The sequence below is a fragment of the Zonotrichia leucophrys genome, chromosome 1A, assembly GCF_028769735.1.
Source record: "Zonotrichia leucophrys gambelii isolate GWCS_2022_RI chromosome 1A, RI_Zleu_2.0, whole genome shotgun sequence".
Classification (NCBI taxonomy): Eukaryota; Metazoa; Chordata; class Aves; order Passeriformes; family Passerellidae; genus Zonotrichia; species Zonotrichia leucophrys.
Window position 1 is genome coordinate 38,145,109 of NC_088170.1, and position 19,817 is coordinate 38,164,925.

Consider the following 19,817-nt stretch of genomic DNA (forward strand, 5'->3'; position numbering starts at 1 on the left):
AAATGTGTTGAATGTACGGGGAGCTGATCTGCTCTGGCACTTCTTACGGCAGATCCAGAGGCACACCAGACTCCCTGTATCCTCTTGCTGCAGCCACAGCCTGTGACTATGCTTAAAAGTAAGAGGTGCAGTGAAGGTAAGATAATGATATATTTATGTGAAGTGGCTTGAAGTTGACTCAATTTAAATTTATTTTTGTTTAACAGGCAGTGTGCCTCATTTGGCTCTGAGGACTAGAGGTGTCTCAGGGTATTTATTAACTCTGTGACATGAGTGGGAAGCTTGGGGAAAGGGTTAACACTGAATGACCAGGGTTTTTGTAAGTCAGTTGTTATCAGTGAAAGAAGAGTCATAGCATTATCCCTGGAGCTGAATTCACATGTTTTTTCAGTCCTGATGCTCTAATGTGTTTTTGATTTTTTTGGATATGACATGTTTTCCCCTCTTGCAGTTTACTAAACTATTCCTGTCAGTGTAATGATCCCCAGCTGTTGCTTTAGCCCTCGCTATTTTCATGCTGGGAATGGGAAGAGGAGGAGGAGAGGGACAGAGGCTAACTTGTTTACCACACTGTGATCTACTTAATTTGTCAAAAATGGCTATTACAGTGCTTTCTGCAGTGCAAAGTAATACTAAAAGGAAAGAGTTGCAGACCTGGACCTGCAAGAGTAAGGAGATGGAAGGACTCAACAGATGCAGAAAACAAAAAAGAGTAGAAAGTGGGTGTGGTGCGATGAGTACAGCTGTCAGTAGCATTTATGCAGGCAATGCTTTGAACTGGTAATGATACCAAGTAAAATTTCCAGTAAGTACTTTCCTGCCCTGTCAACTGAATTTTCTTCACAGTGGAACTGAGCTTCACATTCAGGGGCAGTGATGCTGAGGTACTGATAATCCCAGCAACTGGAACACATATTAATAAAGCTTGAAAACACTTGAGTGGCTTTCAGATTTTTGATTTTTTTTTTCATAATTATCTGTTGTTTCTTTTTTCAAGAAAACATCTCTATTTATACTTTTAAACAGCAAATGACTGATGCTTAGATTTCTCGGGAGACGTTGAAAAGCAGCTGCTTTTTTTGAAAATGGAACCATGATATTGAAACTCAAACTGCTTTCTTTGCATCCAGAAAAAAACTTAGGAGTCCTTGCCCGAAGATGAGGGTCAGTGACAGGAGTGGTTTTCCTTCTGCTTTTTGATCCATCTCAGGCTGCCTGTGTAAATCTTATCTTGGTAATTTTACCATCCACAAGGTCTGTCAGTGGTCACCTCTGATTTTTCATCGCGCGGTCACACCTGCAAGTCATTGATCAACAACTTAGTGAACATCTACACCAAAAATAAGTGCCCGCTCAGATCTTTCATGTCGTGCCCCAACTCCCATATCTCCTGTCTTTTCTGAGCATTAAATTACTGATTTTGTCACCTGCTGCATCAATAAATTTTAATCCAAAATGTAGAAGCAGCACATTTTTTGGCAAGAACCTCTGCAACCTATGTAGAAAATGGATACGACTCTTGATGTGGCTTAGGCTTATCCAATTAAAACGTGTAGTGAGCCTGTGGGGCAAATTGTGCTGCTTCTTCTTGCAGGAGGCTCCTCCTCCTTGCAGGATGCATCATCTGCCCAAAGGCATTAACATGGAGCAGAATTCATAGTTTCTTTCTTTTACTTGGGATAGTAAAGTAGATACAATGTTTTTCCCTGGCACTATGTAATATTTAGTAACCTGGTAGCTCTCCAAAGTAAGAGCAGACCTGCAGTAGCTGAAATATGGTGGTTGCTAAGAAGAACTGCAAAATTTTTTTTGCTCATCAGTGTATTCAGGAGAGATGATATGCGTAGAAGAAATGTGCAGGTGATCTTCTGTCAGAGTTTATTGTGCAAATAATATAATCAGCATTCTTTCAAATGAACAAAGGTTTGAACTTTCCAGCCTGCAGTTTTTCCATCTAAAGTGATATTGGCCTGATGCAGCTAACAAGAAATGTGAAAGAAGTCGGTGATAAGGAAGAGGATGTATTGCTTTGGGACATAAATTCTTAGCAAAATTGACTGTGAAAATTGGTGCTTTCTTGACAGGCTTATTTTAAAACTGGCTTTCAGAAATAAACAGCTGTAGAGAAAACCTTTTGTAAAAATACAGCTTTTTGAGAGTTTTTGATAGAAGTGCCTGTGATGGACTTTTCTCCATCACAGGGACAGGAATCATCTGTTGCAATCATGCTTATAAAGACCTTGTTCTGTGGTCTCTGTCCCCAGAGGCAGCTCAAAGGCCTGTCACCATTCTGAGGGTATTTCCCATAACAACTGCTGTACCAGCTGACACATTTCACGTCTTTTTGGTAACCTTCCTCACTGAAACACTTGTCTGGCACAAGCATTGTGCTGCCCAGCTGGGTTGCTGGGGACAGAGCTGAATGATGCTGTCTGGGTGATGGAAGGAAGAGATCCTTCCATGACCCAGAGAAAAGTTTTGATGTCGTCCATGTGGAGTTTCTGTGGCTTCCTGCTGCTCCATGTCTCTCCAGCAGTAAGTGCATGGAGACTACAGCTGTGTTTTTGTAGGAGTGGAATGTGGCAGTAGGAATGATCTTTGGTTCCTCACCTCTGCAAATCTCACAGCACTGCTGGCAGCCAGAAGCTCCCGTTGCATAATTTGATCAGTGTTGCAAGCAACATGTAACCTGTGCCTGCAAACTGTTGTGTGTTCTGCTTCTTATTTTGGGGGATGTTCTTTTTAGGTACTTTCACCCTTCCTAAGCATTCATGCCTCTTTCTGTGTTACACTTAGGTGTGAAGGTCCTTCTGAGGCTGCTTGCAGCTCTTTCTCACACTCTGATGGGAAATTCTCCCTTTTCAGAAGAAGAAGACATTTTAGAAGTAGATGCTAAACTAACCATACCTTTGTGTCTCTCTGAGAGACTCTTTTACTGCTGCTAATAATATCTGTCACATTGGCTGCAGGCAGTGCAGAGGACTGAACCTTCAGGACTGACATGTGACAGTGAATCTTAACTACAGCTGCAAACGCTGTCCCCTGCAGCCACCTCCCTGCCTCAGTGTTGGAGGGAGCCGCAGAGGGGAAACGTGGCTGCCCTTCCCCTGCTTTTGTGCAGGACGTGAGTGAAAGCCCACCTCCATTACCAGCTGGAGAGAATCTTAAAGTGTGTGTGATCTGCTGGTGCTGGCAGTCCCCTCTGTGCCCTTCAGCAGGGGACTGAGCCAGCAGTAACATTTTAAACATCTGCAGAATTTGTCCACCAGTCTGAAGTCAGTGGTCACGCAGGCCGTTCTGGACTGCTGGGTTTTTTTGGTTTGCTGATTGATCTGTTACACAGAATTATATTATTTAAATATTTATAGCTATGATAGCACATTAAGCCTCATAGCTGAAATTTTTCAGTGCTATGGATCTTCCCTCATGACAGAAACCACAATTGTCAGTCCTGGAGATGTGTAGTCCAAAGTTTTTTTGAAAGAAAGAAAATATCCATTGAGAAAGGAGGTAAAAAACTGTAGATGGATTGTATCATCAGTGAAAAGATTCTGAGGGACTTTGATGTGATTTTTATGTGTAATGCAAATTCTGGGGCTCAGCTTCCACTCTGGGCTCCTGTGGAGGAACTGATTTCTAATGTAGAATGATATGATGGGCACAGCTGAATCTTGCAACTTTTTTTACAAGTAGCATCAGAATTCTAATAGAATTTATACTTAAACAATAAAGAAGGTGTCAGACTGTTGGAGTGCAGAGGCCAGGATCTTCATTTGAGCCTCAGATGCCATGACTGTGGCCAGTGTTCTTTGCAGTCTATGAGAAAACAGCAAAGATGTTTTTTAACTACCATGAGTTAAAGAAATATGGTAATTCCTTGTAGTACCCACCTGAAATTCTTGCTAAGAGAGAATGCTGGGGCTTGGATAGAAGCTGGTGAAAGGAATGCTGACTAGATAGGGAATGCTCTGAATCTTCCTTGTGCATGTAATAGGCACCTTGGACAAAACCACTTTTGTTTCATGTCCCACGAGGTAACTGTCAGCACAGTGAACCAGCTGAAGCAGAGAGATGCTCAAGCTAGCTGATGTAAAATTGTAAGGCCCAGCTTTCTGAGTTCCCTCTATAACTAGTTAATTATTACTTTTAAGCACTGCTGGGTTTATATTTAAATTTGTAAACTTCTAAGTAATTTTTTCTACTACTTGTGGTAAAACACATTGGCTCTCATTTGCATTTGGTTTCAGTAAACCAAAGATCTTTAGGTGGTTAAAAATCCGAAATGGTCTTGGAAATACAGAATCATTCCATGTTTTAGTGGAAAACCCCAAAACACAGCTCATATGTCGAGGTGTCCCAGCAGAAATTTTGCCACAGAATCTGTGGTGTCTTGACCATTAGATGATTCCTGTGAAGGGAACTTTCAGCCTCTATCTGTAGAGGGTGCCCTGTGGCAGAAGGAAGGCTGAATCACTGGGCCAAACCCAGTCTCTCAGAAATGTTTGAGGAAGTTTGTGACCTTGTTCTGGGAGGCTGTTTGAGCACTGGAGCACTCTGCTGGAGTAGAAATTCAAGTATGGGAGGCGAATTTTGAAGGAAAGGTATTTGACCATATCTCCTTTGCTGCAAGGGGCATGGAAAGATTTGCTCATGAGTTTTAGTGTTATAAACATATCTAATCAATCATGTGTTTTATGGATGTGTCTGGGCACTGTCTCCATGCTTGATTTTCTTTCTGCTTGCAAGAAACCCACAAAAACACAGCCCTTGAACTCAGAGTTGTAAATACAATGAAAAATTGTTCAGATTCTGATATACCTCAAAACATTTGATTTTTAAATTCGGTATAGTTTTTGAAAAAAAATATAAACAACTCTCATGTATCATCTTTATGAAAAATGAAATGGTTGAAACTTTTTCTTCTTTTAGGCAGAGATACCCCTATCTTTCCAAGAAAAAAAATTTAAAGTATTTGAACTTGTGTTTCCCTTGTGTAGCTCGCCTTTTGTACTGTCACCTTAGTAGACAGCTGTAGATCTAATTGTCAGGATACATCTACCCATTCCTTCTTTTTTCTTCATTTGTCCCCATCTGCCATGTCATATTAATTATCTGGGAGAATTTCTTTCTAGAGGTTTCTTTGCAAGCTGGTTAAGGGCAATGTTAGTTCCTCCTTGTTCATTGTTTCATGGAAAAATACAAATCACTATGCACTGTGACTCAAGTTTACCCAGGGAAGTGGGAAATTCTCTGTGTTTTTCCCTCCTCAAGAATTCTCTTCCAGCTCTAAATAGTAACAATGGATATACAGATGGCATCAACAAGTACTGATTACAGTTAATATTTACTGTATTATGATACCAGGGTCAATTTTAGGTAGACCTTTCCACCTAGGTATTTTGTTACAGGTCATCTTGTTGGATCATGCATGGTAGCCAGATTCCATGGATATGGATATGTGCCTAGTTACTCACATGCCTAGTTTTCACTTAGCCAGTACTACTGAGACAAAATGATTTTATAAGAATCAGTACCCTGCACAGAAAGCAAACCAACTTTTCCTGTTGACAAGCTTGTTGTGCATTTTTACATGTTGCATATCTTACTAAATATACCATGTTACATGTGTTTCAGCTGAATTTCTTAAAGTAGTATTGTAACAGTTTCAGCAAGTGCTGAGATGGGTTATAGGTGTACCAAGACTTTATGGTTAATAGTGGAACTCTGTGTGTTCAATAGAAACACTTCTGTACTAATAGTAGCAAACGTGTCTGGTTTTAAAATTTTAGAATCAAAGAAGACAAAACTGGCAATGCATTAAAAATAGCAGTGAATAAAATGGCATTAACTTCCCCTGAATCTTAAATGTGTAATGGAAGTGGCAGGAGTTAAGTCATGAAGGAAGATGGTAAAGGTAAATACTGTAAAATACAGAGCAACTGCTAGTATTAATTTTAAATAAACATGAAAATAATCCCGCAAAATTCAGCACAACTTTCATGGTAATAATCAAGTTTGCATTTGTTTGGAGTCATATGAGTAGCTCCTGTGAAATAAGCACATTCAATTGTGTGCAATATTGAGACCAGATCTCAGAAGTAACCAAGTAAACTTCTCAGGCTATGAACTGATTCTTCCTCTAGGACCTCTACATTTGCCACAGAGCCAATGCTGACTTGAGCCTTGGAGTATCTGCTCTGTCCTGTTTGGATCTTAGATCATTTTATGGCTTGGTAGTTGGATGGTGCTACTGATTTTGTTTGATTTATAGTGCTGTGTCCTAACAAAATTAAATTTGCTGTGAATGCTGGTTTTATCTTCTAAGTACAGTTTTTAATTAACATTTATGTGATGTCTACATTTATCAAATTTGATATTAAGCCTCAAAAATGGCCTGCTGAAGTAGCATGTTATTCTGTGCTCTGTGTGAGCCAGCCGCCTTGTGCTAATATGAGAATGGAAATAGATCCTTTTACTTTTGACTGTGTGCTTCTGATTTCATATTCTTTAGGGACCACTTTTCTCTGTAGGTTGGGATTTTTGATTCTGCTAAATTAACTGTATCAAAGAATCTGTATTTGTCTCCACCAAGAGAACTACTTAATGCCTCATAACATTGACTCATTAAAAGATAATACAGTATTCCATCATCCTTTGAAAACATCTTTTTACATTTTTCCCATTTCATATTTCTCTTCCAGTGGCGTCCTCCCAACAATAAAGAAATATTGCCTGAACCTGATTTTTTTTTTGTTTTTAGCCAAAACCAGTCTTCTGGAATTTGCTCATCCAGACCATCAACAGGCATGTCTAAGCTGCATGGCATGTTAATGACTTTATATGACCCAATATTTTGACCCGTAAAAGCTTTGAAGAGTGTGATTTTATCAAGAAACAAGTCCTTCTTGTTCTGAGAGTGACAGTCAGTTCATTTTCTCTTTTCCTTGTCTTTTTGTGTTCTTAATTGACCAGTCATTCTTTTTTTCCTGTACTTTTCAGCTGCTTTTTAAAGCTGCTGGGCATTTGAGAGCCTGAAGGCTTTTATAAGTTCTGGATCGTAAAGACCAACTCTGATGTGATGTGGCTTCCATTGCATCCTTGGGTTATTGCTAGCACATCCACTGTGATGTATTTTGGAAGTTGTTGCTTTGGAGGTGAAGAAACTTTTCTGTGTTTTAAGAATCACTTGACAGAAGGTTTAGGTCTACCTCAGGCAGAATCCTACTCCTGTTCTCATCTGTACAAATGTTTAATGCTTCCTGAGAGGATAAGAAATCAGAGGTGGTCATGAAAAAAGGTCCAAGTCCTCTATACAAGAACTGCCTGTGATGCAGTGTTCCCCAAACTGGTCCAAGACACCTTTCCATCTCAGCATGTTGCAGCAGGATGTGCTGATTTCTGCAAAAAAATCCACTTTCATCATTCTCAGAACCTGCAGTATGGAACTGCTCCTAATCCCAGTTCTGCTTCCTGTTCAGGATCTGCTTCTCAGACCTCCTCTGTGGGTGCAGGGAGAGTGGTCCCAGTCCTGCTTCTCACAGAGGGAAGTCCACAGCATGAATGTAAATAAGTGGCTTTTTGCCTCTAGTGTGAAAGGTTGTTGTAATACTTGAAGAGACCAAACCAAATTTTCTCTCTATTCTTTACCCTTCCAAACTCCATTTTCTCCCTAGCATGGTTGCTAAGGAAGAGCAGAGGAAGCTGCCTGCATCTTAATAGCAGCCCTTGCTGCTTCAGTAGAGAAAAGACATAGTGGAGTGTGAGATACTCTCAAACAGTAAAGGAATAAACTTCTGCTTAATTTTCCCTTTGTGTAGACTTGCTTCAAGCTATTCTTTAAAATGCATTGAGATGAACAGAACCTTATGGCTGCTGCTCCCAACAACAGTGGATGCTTGCAAATTGTGAGGATCAACAGTGTGTCTGCTGCTTCTCCTTCACCCCACAGAGGGACATGAATTTTTGGCATCCCCTTCCCAGGGTAGCAAACTGTCATATAATCCCTGCAGTTTGGGTGTCATTTACAGTCTGCTTCACTTAAATGCTTCTCTGTTAACTGCACAGTCTGCTTAAATGCAAAGCCAGCATGTATTCCCCATCAGCAGTGGGGAATAAAATGGATTTAGTGGATTAAAATGCTGTTAGGCTCAGAAAATTGCCTTTAAAAAAGGCCCCAAAAGTTTGCTTTTCTTTGTTGGTAACCCCCGTTCTAGCACGTTCTGTGTGGTGCGGGGTATGTTGTCAACATCCCCAGAAAAATGCAGCTCTAAAACAGAAAAAGTAATCTGCTTCAGTAATTTAAGATTGAAAATTAATTTTGACCATTGTATTCACACTCACTGATCACAAACTATCACAGCTGGTTTTTTCTTACACCTTCTTGTGGATGCTACACGTAATTTGGTACACAAACAGCCCTTGGCTGCTGCTTCTGCGCAGAAAGGTGTTGCAACTGGAGTTTTACAGATGCTGCCCTTGCTGGTGAATCTAATCTGGCTTCCTGTTGAAGCATGAAAAAAATCTAATGCAAGTCAACATTTGTTTTGTAAGCTGGCACAGTTGAAAAGTGCTCAGAGACCATTTTTTGGTGTGAGGAAAAGATTTTCTTACCACATCTCCAAGGGACTGAATTCAGTAGGACATAGCTTCCACAGAAAACAACAGCTGGTGTGCTGTATATTCAAAAGCTGAATTTGGCATTTGCTTCTGGTCAAATGTGACTATTTAATCAGAAAGTAGGAAAAAAATTCTCTTCTTAGTGTAATTGGAAGGGCTGCTGGCTGAATGGTAAGTGGAAAGGTGACTTCATCCATCAGAGCGGTGGTTACATGGCACTGTGATATTTGAGGTAGAGGCCCCAGTTCTGCACAAACAGCTGTGCCAATTTTGGTCAGCAAATACTCTGTGTCATCAGATTTGTCTTTTATTGTTGCATATGATAATTAAGCTGCTTGCATATGGTGTTATACAAACTGGACTGAAAAATTGGAAAGCCTGTGTGGGCTGAGATGGTGGCCTAGAGGCACATCTCCTTAGTCCACAGTCTCTGACCCTCACAAAGTAAACCTGGTCAGACCTGCTCAGTGCCAGGCCTGTGAAAATTCTCCTGAAATTCCTTTGACACTACAGAAAGGTAGAGGTGTTGAACTAAGTGGCAAGTTCTTATTGCAGCTTGCGCTGTATTAGTGCTTCCTTGTGAGTTAGGAGGATGCTGTAGCCACTCAGTGCTTTCAGAATGGGCTCTCCAGAGGTGCTGAACAATGTACAAATAAATGAGCATTAAATTGCTTTTTACTGTCTTTACTTATGCTTGCACTTTCCTCGACTTAGATAATGAAGTTGGGCTAATTTCACTTGTTCTTCAGTACTTTTGCTACCTAATTACATGCTTTATTTATTGGGTTGCAAGGATGAATTCTTCTGTCAGGCAGACTGCTTTCAATGAATTCACAAAATTGATAAATCATTTCTGTGAGCATACAGCCTTTCTTGTTAATACACAGTTTGTGTCTTGCACTTCCCATCTGAGCATCCCAGCCCGAATTCCTGGGAGTTGTGCCTCCTTCAGTCCCTCTATAGGGTTTCTTTTGGCTCTAGCAGCCTTCCTTCCTTCCTGATCTGCGCTGCTGCTCATGCTGTCCCAGCTGTAACCCACCATATGGCTGTGCTTAATCATTACCTTGGTTGGGTGACCTTAAGCATCACTTGGGATTCCTGGCAGGAAAGGTTTTGCAGAAATGTGAGCACAGAGTCCCTTTGGTAGTGAGTCTGTGTTCACTATAACGTGCACAAGGTCTCACCACAAGCTGCAGTTCACAGCTGTGCTCTTCTTCTTGCTACTTTTTAAAAAACAGGAAATACAGGGTATTTTATTAATTTCTTGTCACGAACCTGTCCTGGTATGTGAGACAGTCTTTGAAAGGAGATTTTAATTTTATTTTTCTCTGTTGAAATGCTGAGATGCAGAATCTGCAGTCTAGTTTCTGCAGTAGTTCTAGTCACACTACTAAATGCAATGTGGTTTAGAAATAGAAGGGCAGGCAAGCTGCTCCAGATTTAGGTAATGAGCTGCAAAAAACAACTTAGCTCATCATAGATATTTGTTCTTGCTTCTGCTTACTACTCATGCACCCCTGAACTACCACCAGAGTTGGAGCTGTCCTGAAAAGGGTGCAAGCTCTTTATATTAATTGTATACTGTTAAATCTGAGCTGCCACCAGCTGTGAGTAGCTGGTCCTGGAATATGCCTGGGGGTTCCTTGCTGAGAAAGTTTTGTGCTAAGATGAACACAAAATAATCATGACAAGCTGTATTTACTAATAGGGTGACTCTGTTGGTTGTAGCTGTGTCACAATATTATTTGTCATTTAATACATCTCCCACCAGTGCAGCTCTCCTCTACCCTTCTTAAGCTGCTGGCAGTGCTCCTCTGTCTTAGCTCCCAGATTTCTCTGGAATGTTTTACTAATTCTTGGAATGGTCCACTGGTGATATGAAAACATTGTTCAAAATTTAATTGGGAACATTTCATCCTTGTGAAATAAGTTATGCCCACCTTTGAGTGGGAAAATCTGACAAGGATACAAATCCCACAAATATTGCATATAGTAGAAGGGCACCAGTTTGGAACTTATTTTCTAGCCAGCAGTTATACACTGCTCTTTGTATGACCTCATTTATTCTTAATTTGAAAATTAATTTACAGGTTAAGCACAGGGATAAAGGAAAGAGAACATTGTCCATTATTGACTGAAAGACTTACACTTCATTCTGTCCTAGAGTAGCTTTGAATTTCTCTGGTCATTCTAGACCTTTGGCTGAGCTCCATGTACAACAGCCTTGGACTGGTGCTTGGGACATCTGTTAATCTATATATAGGATTCACACACTTGAACATGTAAACAGGTGATCTCCTAAATATATGAAATGGCATTGGGAACTCCAAGTACTTAGTTAAGCCAAAATGTATTTAGGAGTGAACTGAAATAATCCTTTTTGCCCTCCTCCCTGCCAAAAAGTAAGCTGTATTGGGAAAAAAAGGACTTTATGGCTGATGATAACTTGTGCTTAATATGTATGTATATACATTCATAAACCCCAGGAATTACTTAGTGCTTATAAAAAGGGTCCTGAAAATTACTTTTTTCCCTTGTTCTTCAGTTTAGTTCTCTTGACAGTTGCTAGTTTCTTGCTCTGAAGGGACATAGGGTTTAAAAATAAAAGGTGCATATAATTGGTAGAGAAAAATGGTAACTAATAAAGAAATAAGATGTCTTTAGAAAATTTGCAAGGGAGGCTGCAGTCAGGAGGGGAATTTTAAGTCATTCGATGAGGTCTCTAGCAGTCTGACTGAGAGTCATTTTTAATAAATCTGGGAACAGCAGGGAGACTTCAGAAGAGCAAAAGAGTGATAACGTTTTGCATCATTGCTGACAAAGGGTGAGTGAGTAAAGAGTGGCTCATCTGCTGTCAGTTCCAGGAAAAAAACAATGGAAAATTTGATCAAGAATGTAGGTGGTATAAGAATAAGAATAGTATAATCACACTGATCAGGTTTTCAGTTTGTGAAAACAGGTCTGCTCCAATGTGATTCTGTCATTTGGATAAGTGAAATGTGGTTGCTAGGGGTTTTGTCTAGATGCAACAGACTTTTATAACATCTTTAACTTAGCAGCATGGTGTACTTTGGTTTCAAGAATTATATTTGAATTTAATGAAATACTTCTTAATTTGATTAAGAACTGGGTATAATCATAGAAAGCAGAAAAGTATTTCTGGTGTAGCTTAACCTGGTGTAGTCTGGAAACAGATGCAAGAGGCTGTAACAGTGTGGACAGAACAAATACTAGTGAAGGAATAAATTGTGACATAAATAAAAAAAAGGTTTAGATCATTTAGGCAAACTGTGACAGTTGAGCAAAAGGCACATTAATATGGGTGACAATACAGATGTGCATCCAGGAGCAAGAAATGCCAGGCACACCTGTGTGGGGAGATTTTAGTTGAAAATCCCTGGCTGGGAGGTGAAAGGGAAACAGTAGGTGTGGTTGGAAATGTGAGGGAAGGTTGGTGGTTGTAGCGAGTGAGCGGCAGAATAACATACGTTACTAGGGGTGTAAACAGAAGGCATGAGTAATAATGAGATTATCTGCTGGGGAGATGGGCCTGCTGCTCTAGGTTTGTGCCTTGCCTGTATACATTTACTAAGATGTGCTAATTTAGGGGATGTATGGGCTCAGTAGGGGAAGTAATGCCATGCAGAGACATTCAATAGGCTGCTCCTAGTGGGGCAGAAATCACTTAGTGGCAGTGTGCTGTTGGAAGGGTGAAGTCCAGCTCCCACCTTCAGTGCTGGCAAATACCAGGGCTCCTGGTTGTTCCACTACAGCTCCTGGCTTTGTGGTCATCCTCTTCAACTCACTGATTCAAAAACTGGTGCCTATTTTGACAGGGCTGTGGGCTCTGTCCGTGAGTCCAGCCACCAGGACAGTCAGGCGAACATGAGAGGTGATGGGGACAGTGAGAGGTTTGACACTGCCTCTCTCTCAGCAAGGTGTTAGGTCAAGTGCCAGGTGTTAGATCAAGATTTGGGTTTTGATAACCTCAGAAGGAGTCCAGCAAATGAGAAGCTCTGTGAGCAGGCTGCCTGTGAGCTGTGCTAGCCCTCACACTAGCACAGAAGTTGAAGTGCGATCTCATGCTGGGTGGGAGGAAGAGTCTGGAACTACCACTTCTGTTTGCAGTTTCACAGCCAAATGAAGGGCCTGTTCCTTCCCCTCTCTGTTCCCTCCTCCTCCTTCTGGCTTTTGGCTGATCCCACACAGAATTACCATGGTGCTCTGTACATCCTCCTCCCCTCTCTCACTTCCATGTACTAAAAGAAAGTAGTTTCCTGCCCAGGATGCATATATTAAGAAATCATAGTTTGTCTTGAGAAACAGAAGAGAGGTAACTTGTTTGCACTCTGTGTGCACAGAGGTATTTCCACTGGTAGGAGGTATTCCTCTCACTGTCATAAAGAGTTTCAGAGAAAGGTACATCAAGAGTCAATGGACGTGGAAGCCAGAAAAATCCAAGAAGAAAATTAAATGTGATTTAAGTGAGGGTGATTAGGTGCTATGGAAACAACGATAGAAAGGAAGAGATGGATCTATTTTTTATACATATGAAGACCAGAACCCATATTGGAAGATGTATCTTAGTGAAATGCAAACTGCAGATAGGAGGTTGAAAGAAACAGGTAAAATGTGGTGATGTCTGTAAGTAGACAAAGTGGCATCTTCTTAAATTTTTTGATCTCTACTTTAGGGAGTATGCAATACAAATTTGGATATAATGTAAGAAATTAATGTACTGGACAAACAAAGTAGTTAAGAAAGGAGACATAAGGGTTATAATGAGATTGCTGTAGAGCAGTTCTGCTCTGTAGTGGTTCCACAACATTCGTGTGGGCTTTCATTATGTGGACTATAAAAAAGGCATAAGAGAAATTCAAACTAGAACAGGGGAGATGAGATGCATTGCCATTCATTTTATAATACTTTACGTTGAGCATGCTTAGGAGTTTGGGCTTGATTGCAAATGGGATTCAGTGATACTCAAGTTGTCCTATTTTGAGATGTGTGTCGCATCCGCATGAATTTTTTCTTCAGTTTTGAAAGGCTTCGTTCATATGGAAGGTGTCTTTGACTGTAAGAACAATCTAGAATGTTGCTTTGATTGTATAGTTTAAAGGGAAGCTGCTGTTGTAATCTAAATGTTGAAATTATTACTATTCCGGGGATTTGCACTAAAAAAAGCCCCCAGCTAATTGCATTTCACACAGGTCATGAATATGTTCTGTTATGCTAAAATAAATAGGAAAAATTCCAGTGATAAGGGGATTCCTTTTGTAGTGCAAGGACACTTCTAGATGTATCCATGGTATTTCACTTTCAGGAGACATTTCTGAAGGTGAATTTCTGAGCTGAGGAAGGAAATCAGCCTTGTAATTTAGAGTAACGACCAACAATTTTGACGTATCGTTTAATCTGCACATAGTAATTAGAGTTTTCAGGAGTCATTAGCAGCTGGGGTGTCACTCCGTGTTTATTGGAGGACTGTCAGCTGGTGTTTCTCTTTGTTTGTTTTTTAATATTAATGGTTTGGAAAGCAGTTGGTGCTCTAGAAAGAACTGAGAAACAGGCCTGGCTTTGTGGATTTTTATCACCCTGCCAAGACCCTGCGCAACTTCCTCTGCCCTGGCTGCAGCAGCCTACGGAAACCTGACTGCTGGGGGCCACTTCTGCAATTGCAGCAGGGCAGGGCGGGACGGGGGTCTTTCCCTTCTGCTGCTCACCAGTGCCTTGGCATCCGGAGAACAAAACAAGATGCATTTGAAAATGTCTCCTCAGTTGTTCCTTGCACTGATGGGTTTCCTTCTCTCCCCTCTCTCTGCTGTGCAGTGCTGCAGTTGAAGCTCCAGCAGCGACGCACGCGGGAGGAGTTGGTGAGCCAAGGGATCATGCCGCGTAAGTACCACTTCATTCTTTGCCCTGCTGGTTTTCTGCATGTTGTTTGGTGGGGAATGGTTCCCATATGATTCAAAAGGTCAGGTTCTCTGCTTCTGCATGGAAAACATCATCTGTAGGAGCCCCACCCTGTCCCACCCAGCCCAGTCCTTCTCGAGTGTTGGTGCCACCTCCGATTCTGAGGAGGAGAGCAGTGGCTGCAAGTGTAACTGTACTGCAAAGTGAGGCTTGTGTTTCATCTCAGTGCACAGTCTTCTGGAGAACATACTATGTTAGAAGTGCCTTAGATACTTGACCCATGCTGGTAATCACTCTTTTTACAGGCTTCCTGCCTCTGCAGTTTCTGTTTTTACAGTGTGGCAGCTCCCCAGATCTCTCAGGCACTTGTAACTTTGTGTGTACATATTCCATAAACTGACCAAAACCAGGCATGGTGTACGAGATGTCAACCAACAAGGGACCCTCTTTTATGTTTGTAGCTGGAAAACAGCTAGAATGAGCCCTATGGGCATCAGTCATTGCCCTTCTTGCAGGCAAAGGCAAAAATCTGTGCAGGCAGAGAACATGTACTTTTCTGGGTAAAGCCAAGCTTTCCGTGTCAGATTAGCGTTGGAGAAGGTATTTTTCTGTTTTGCTCCCCTCCTTCCCCCTGAAATGCAAAAAAGGTGACAAATAAGTTTTGTCATGCTTTGGTACCTCTGAACTAGATGACTTAGAGCTAACAAATTGAAGCAAGACCACACAGCAAATGTGTTATTTTTGAGGTCCTCTCAGTTTCACGCAACAGCTGTAGTAAAATGCAGTAGATCAGATATGTATTTTCTCCTTTCAAAAGCTTTCCTGCTGCCCTGTTTCAGAAGCTTTACTTGAAGATGGTGTAGTAATGAGGATCTTCTCATTTCTTCTGTTTCTGGGGTGCACACTGTAATATGACACAGTGCTGTGACTTAGACTTTGCTGAGGGCTGAAGGTTAGTCTGTCAGCTCTGTCTGAATGAACCTGTCAGCAGCACTCTGTCAGCTGGAGTGACTTGCAGGATGACAGTAATGTCCTTTAAGAGGTTTCTGGGACCTCTGCTTAAAATTGTGTTACCAAAGCAAAAAGAAAAGATTGTACTGTCTGGATATATCATACCTGTTGTCTTTTTTTTTAATCTGAGGAGCTTGTATACAAGCTTCTACAGAATACACTTACTTGCTTTTGGATGAAAGACTGGTGTGCCAGTGGCTGCCTTTTTACTAATGCTTCTCAGAAGAAAGTGTTCCTGACTTCTTTGTGGTGTCCTGCTTTAGGTGGATATGTATGCAAATACTTTATTAACTTATGTTCAGTACTGGCTTTCTTCAAAGTGTGCCTGGCCAAACTTGTGATTCCTGAGAGGGGTCTGTTTTCCAGGCCTTTTGAAAATGAGGCCCTTGCAAGTAATTCAAGTAAGGCATCCAGAATAATTAGTGAGTCTTAAATTTATTTAAAACATAGTGTAAATTACTAGTCTTTGCAGATTTGTGCCCTTCATTGCTTCATTTATATCTCTTACATGTGAATTTTGTGATGGACCAAAGAAAAACACTTTGTGAAAATACTGGCAACACATTAAAAGGTCCTTTCTGCAGTGGAGAAAACCTCCTCTAACACATCTGTTCTAAACATGATTTGAAATTAGTTTCTCCCAAGTAATGGTATCATTTACCCATACCTGCCAGCTGGAAATAACCACACATAGGGAAATGTTTAAAATGTAATTTGCCTGGGCAGGTTTTGAAGAGAAGATCAGATGTGAGATAAATTGTGATACATAAAGAAAAAAAATCCCATTTTTAACCTGAGAAGTACAGAGGATGACCAGGGACCATGTTCCTCCAGAAGGCATCTCAGCACCATGACAGCTCTACATCTACTTTTAGGAGTTCCATAATAGACTTTTTTACTGCTGGGAATATGCAAGTATCCTGTATTCTTTCTTCCTTTCTTCTGTCTGGCCTGTCCCTCTTGTCTGTGAAAGCACTGAGGTACTTAATCTTGTTCTGCTGTCATCTGCTACTGGACATGGCTGTGCTGGACTTGTGTGTCTCTCCTGAGTTTGTTAGCCGGGAACCAAGCCCTACACAGTCCTTCATGATGATTCAACAAAAGTATAAAAGCTGGAATCCAGAGGATGCTTTGGTGCTGAACTAAAAGAGCTGGAATGCTCTTTCCATGTCAGATGCTGGTTGGCTTCTTTTCTTTCCTTTATTTTCCATCTGGAGAGTCTTAACACTCTTGAGAGAACTGTGATGGTTGCAGTTCTGTCTGCATTACAGCTTGTATCAGGAATGTGTTTTTGAAGTGAAGCCCCCCATTGCATCTGCCTGCTGTGCCTTGCTTTGCACCATAAAATGAAGTTTGAGAGCTGGATTAAATTGGAATGAAAGTAAAATGGAAAATATTCTGCCTAGAGCTAATATGCATTCAGCCCATGGGAGCAGACTGCAGCTTGTCTGGCACCACACCTCCAGTTCACCTTCACATCCAGAGTGGGGATGTCACTTCCTCAGCACCAACTTGGTTTCTCTCTTGGTCTTACTGTGCTTTCCTCTGTGTTCCTTTGGATTAGCCTGTGCTACAGATCAGTTCCTGTATATCTTGAGGCAAACAGCCATGGAAAAATCCCTGAGCCAAGTGTGGCAGAAGTGAAAGGTTTTGTTTTACATTACAAGCTGTGGTACTGTGCAAACTCCCATTGGTACCTCTGCTTCTCCTGACTGAATCTAAACCCCACATAAGATTTATTCTGCAAATTGGTGCCCTAAAAGAGAAATTTCATTGCAGACTTCCATCAACACAAGGTTTTTGGACACTGTAAATATGAGGAGTGGGAGATGACACATTTGTGTCACCCTTAAGTGAGAGCGAGAGTCATGCTACTCCTGCTGTGCTTGTTCATAACAGAACTATGAATTGCTTACTTTGTCCCATGTGGAATTTTGTTTATATGGTAGAGTGGAAAGGCAAATGTTTCAACATTTTTTTACCAAGTACACTTAATCTCACTTAACCTTCCCAACCCACCAACCACCTACAGTGGGGCTTTGCTCCACTGAAAGATTAGTGTATTGTAGTAAGACATAAAGCATTTACAGGCAGTGAAAGAGGATTCAAAATTATTGCATTTTGTGCTTCATTAATTCTTGTTGTGTTCTGTTTCCACTTTGTGTAACCTTTTACTAGTAGCAGGATTCATTAGTTCAAGATTAAAATTCTCAATTGCCCTTAGAAAAATGGTGGGAAGCAAGTCTTCACCTGCAGCTGACATATCTGTGATCACAGTTAGCATGACAGTATCTTGAAAAAAGGAGAGCTGGATTTTTATGTTTATTCAGGTTTTGGCCTATTTTCTAACAGTGCAAATAGACAAGCCTTTTTGCTATTTGCATTTTTTTTTGTAGCTATGCAGAGATGATTTTCATCTTCTTGTCTTCATAAAATACAAGTTATACAAAGTCTGCTGTCTGTGCTCAACTCTTTGAACTCTGTTGTGCTGTAGAAGAAGAGTCAGATGGTGTCATTTTTTAGTATTGAATTTACAGATTATGGCTATTGGAAAGTTTTTGGGGGAAATATCAAACACCCCATTTTTCACTCTTGGAGACAGTGTTTAAAACAGTAGGTAGTGCACATCTGAGTAGAAAGTTATGTGGAAAGTATCTTCAACTAAAACAGCAAAAATTTTTAGGGGAAAGACATTTGGCAAATGTAGCAATACTCTGTTATGCAAAATATGTGGCTCTTTTTTCTCTTTTGCAAGATTTAAAGCTTCACATGCCGTTTGTTTTATCCATCAGGATTGTGCTCTTTGGCTTCTGGCTGCAGGCACTAAACACAGGCAAGAATGCAAGGTTGTCATATGGCACAATCCTGCAGGAAAGCTGTTTTGACCATCACATCTATCCAAGCAGGCAAAGCAGCAGTAGATAATTTCTGGGAATGTGCCTTGTGTTTCTCTGTAGTGGTGCTGTGTGAGTCTGAAAAATGACACAGGCATGCTTTGAAAAGGGCACTGCCTGCACTGCAAGCTGGAAGGAGGCTGCTGTACAGGCTGAGAATTTCCAGGAGCTTCTTTTTCACTTCAGTGTATCTGATCTTTGCCAGTTTTTGTGCCCACACCCAGCCCCTCTGTGTGTTTGTGTTCTGGGATGCAGAACACGTGGCTGTGTGCAGATCCAAAGGGATGGAGTTTGTGCTTGGAGGTTCTGATGGGAGGGCTTTAGCAGGTGCTGAGGTGTTTCCTTGCCCTGGGTCTGTGCAGTTCCTGCTGGGATGTGCAGCCTGCTGGATGATCCAGCTTATTGCAGAGTACAAGAGTTTATTTTGTCCTCAGACTCCATGAGGGGAGCGTGCCATGGTTCAATTCCAACATGGCACATGATTAGAAATTACTGTAATTACAGCAGGCAGTCTAATGATTATCATCTCATTAGGCCTTTCATATCACTTGCTGCATTTTTTATTAGCAATAAGGTTAGTGGACAAAAGATAATATTTGCTGTAAAACTAAAATGCAGTATTTGCTTTTTTGGGAGTCTGTGAGACATTGCTTAGAATGATTTTTGAAGAAATTGCTATTTACTGGAGACAGCTGGTGATTTAAGAGTACAGAACACAGGTTATGCTTTGGCATAACAGTGTTGATCATCATCTAGACAAAGCTTGTAGCTGCTGCTCTTCTGTGTCCAGCACAGCTACCATCACAAAAACCTAAGAATCTTTGAGATACTTATTTGGGCAGCAAACTGCTTGCCACAGGTGAGTTTGTAAGGTTAAATCATGTGTCTAGACTTCAACATGTCAACCCCAAGATTTGGCCATACATCCACACTTGTGTTTGTATAGGGTAGCTAAAAATGTTGTTTCTGCTTTAGCCTTTACCTGATAGTCTAACCACTTCTCAGTTTAGAAAAAAAAAATAAATACTTGAAAATGATGCACTTCTAGCTTTATTGCTACATGGCTCTATAATTAATATTTATGTTAATATTTTCTTATTTATTCTTGTTTCTAATTATCAGTCTTGTTGATTTAGTGTGTGTGTGCTAATTGAAGGAGACTGTCAGCAATTGGTTCCTGTTACATACAATAGATACAGTAGAACATACTGAATGTCAGAAATAAAGCAAAGGCAAAAAAAGGTTTTATAAATTGTTTAACTGTTAATTGGGAAGTAGGAGCATCTTGCTGTGTTTGTCAGAGAAAGGAGAGGCAGGGAGCTGTTGGAACATGGCAGTAACCTACAGGTGCAGTACAGCTGCCATCGTGCTGGTGACTTCAGG

At 40.9% G+C, this 19,817-nt stretch overlaps 1 protein-coding gene across 1 annotated transcript in view; it reads left to right on the forward strand.

The window, feature by feature from the left end:
• Positions 1–19,817, forward strand: part of MRTFA (myocardin related transcription factor A) — a 77,289-nt gene that overhangs the window by 32,658 nt on the left and 24,814 nt on the right. The window contains exon 2 of the mRNA XM_064702348.1: positions 14,446–14,511. Coding sequence (XP_064558418.1) covers positions 14,505–14,511 — 7 coding nt within the window. The 5' untranslated portion in view covers positions 14,446–14,504. The remainder of the gene's footprint in view (positions 1–14,445; positions 14,512–19,817) is intronic.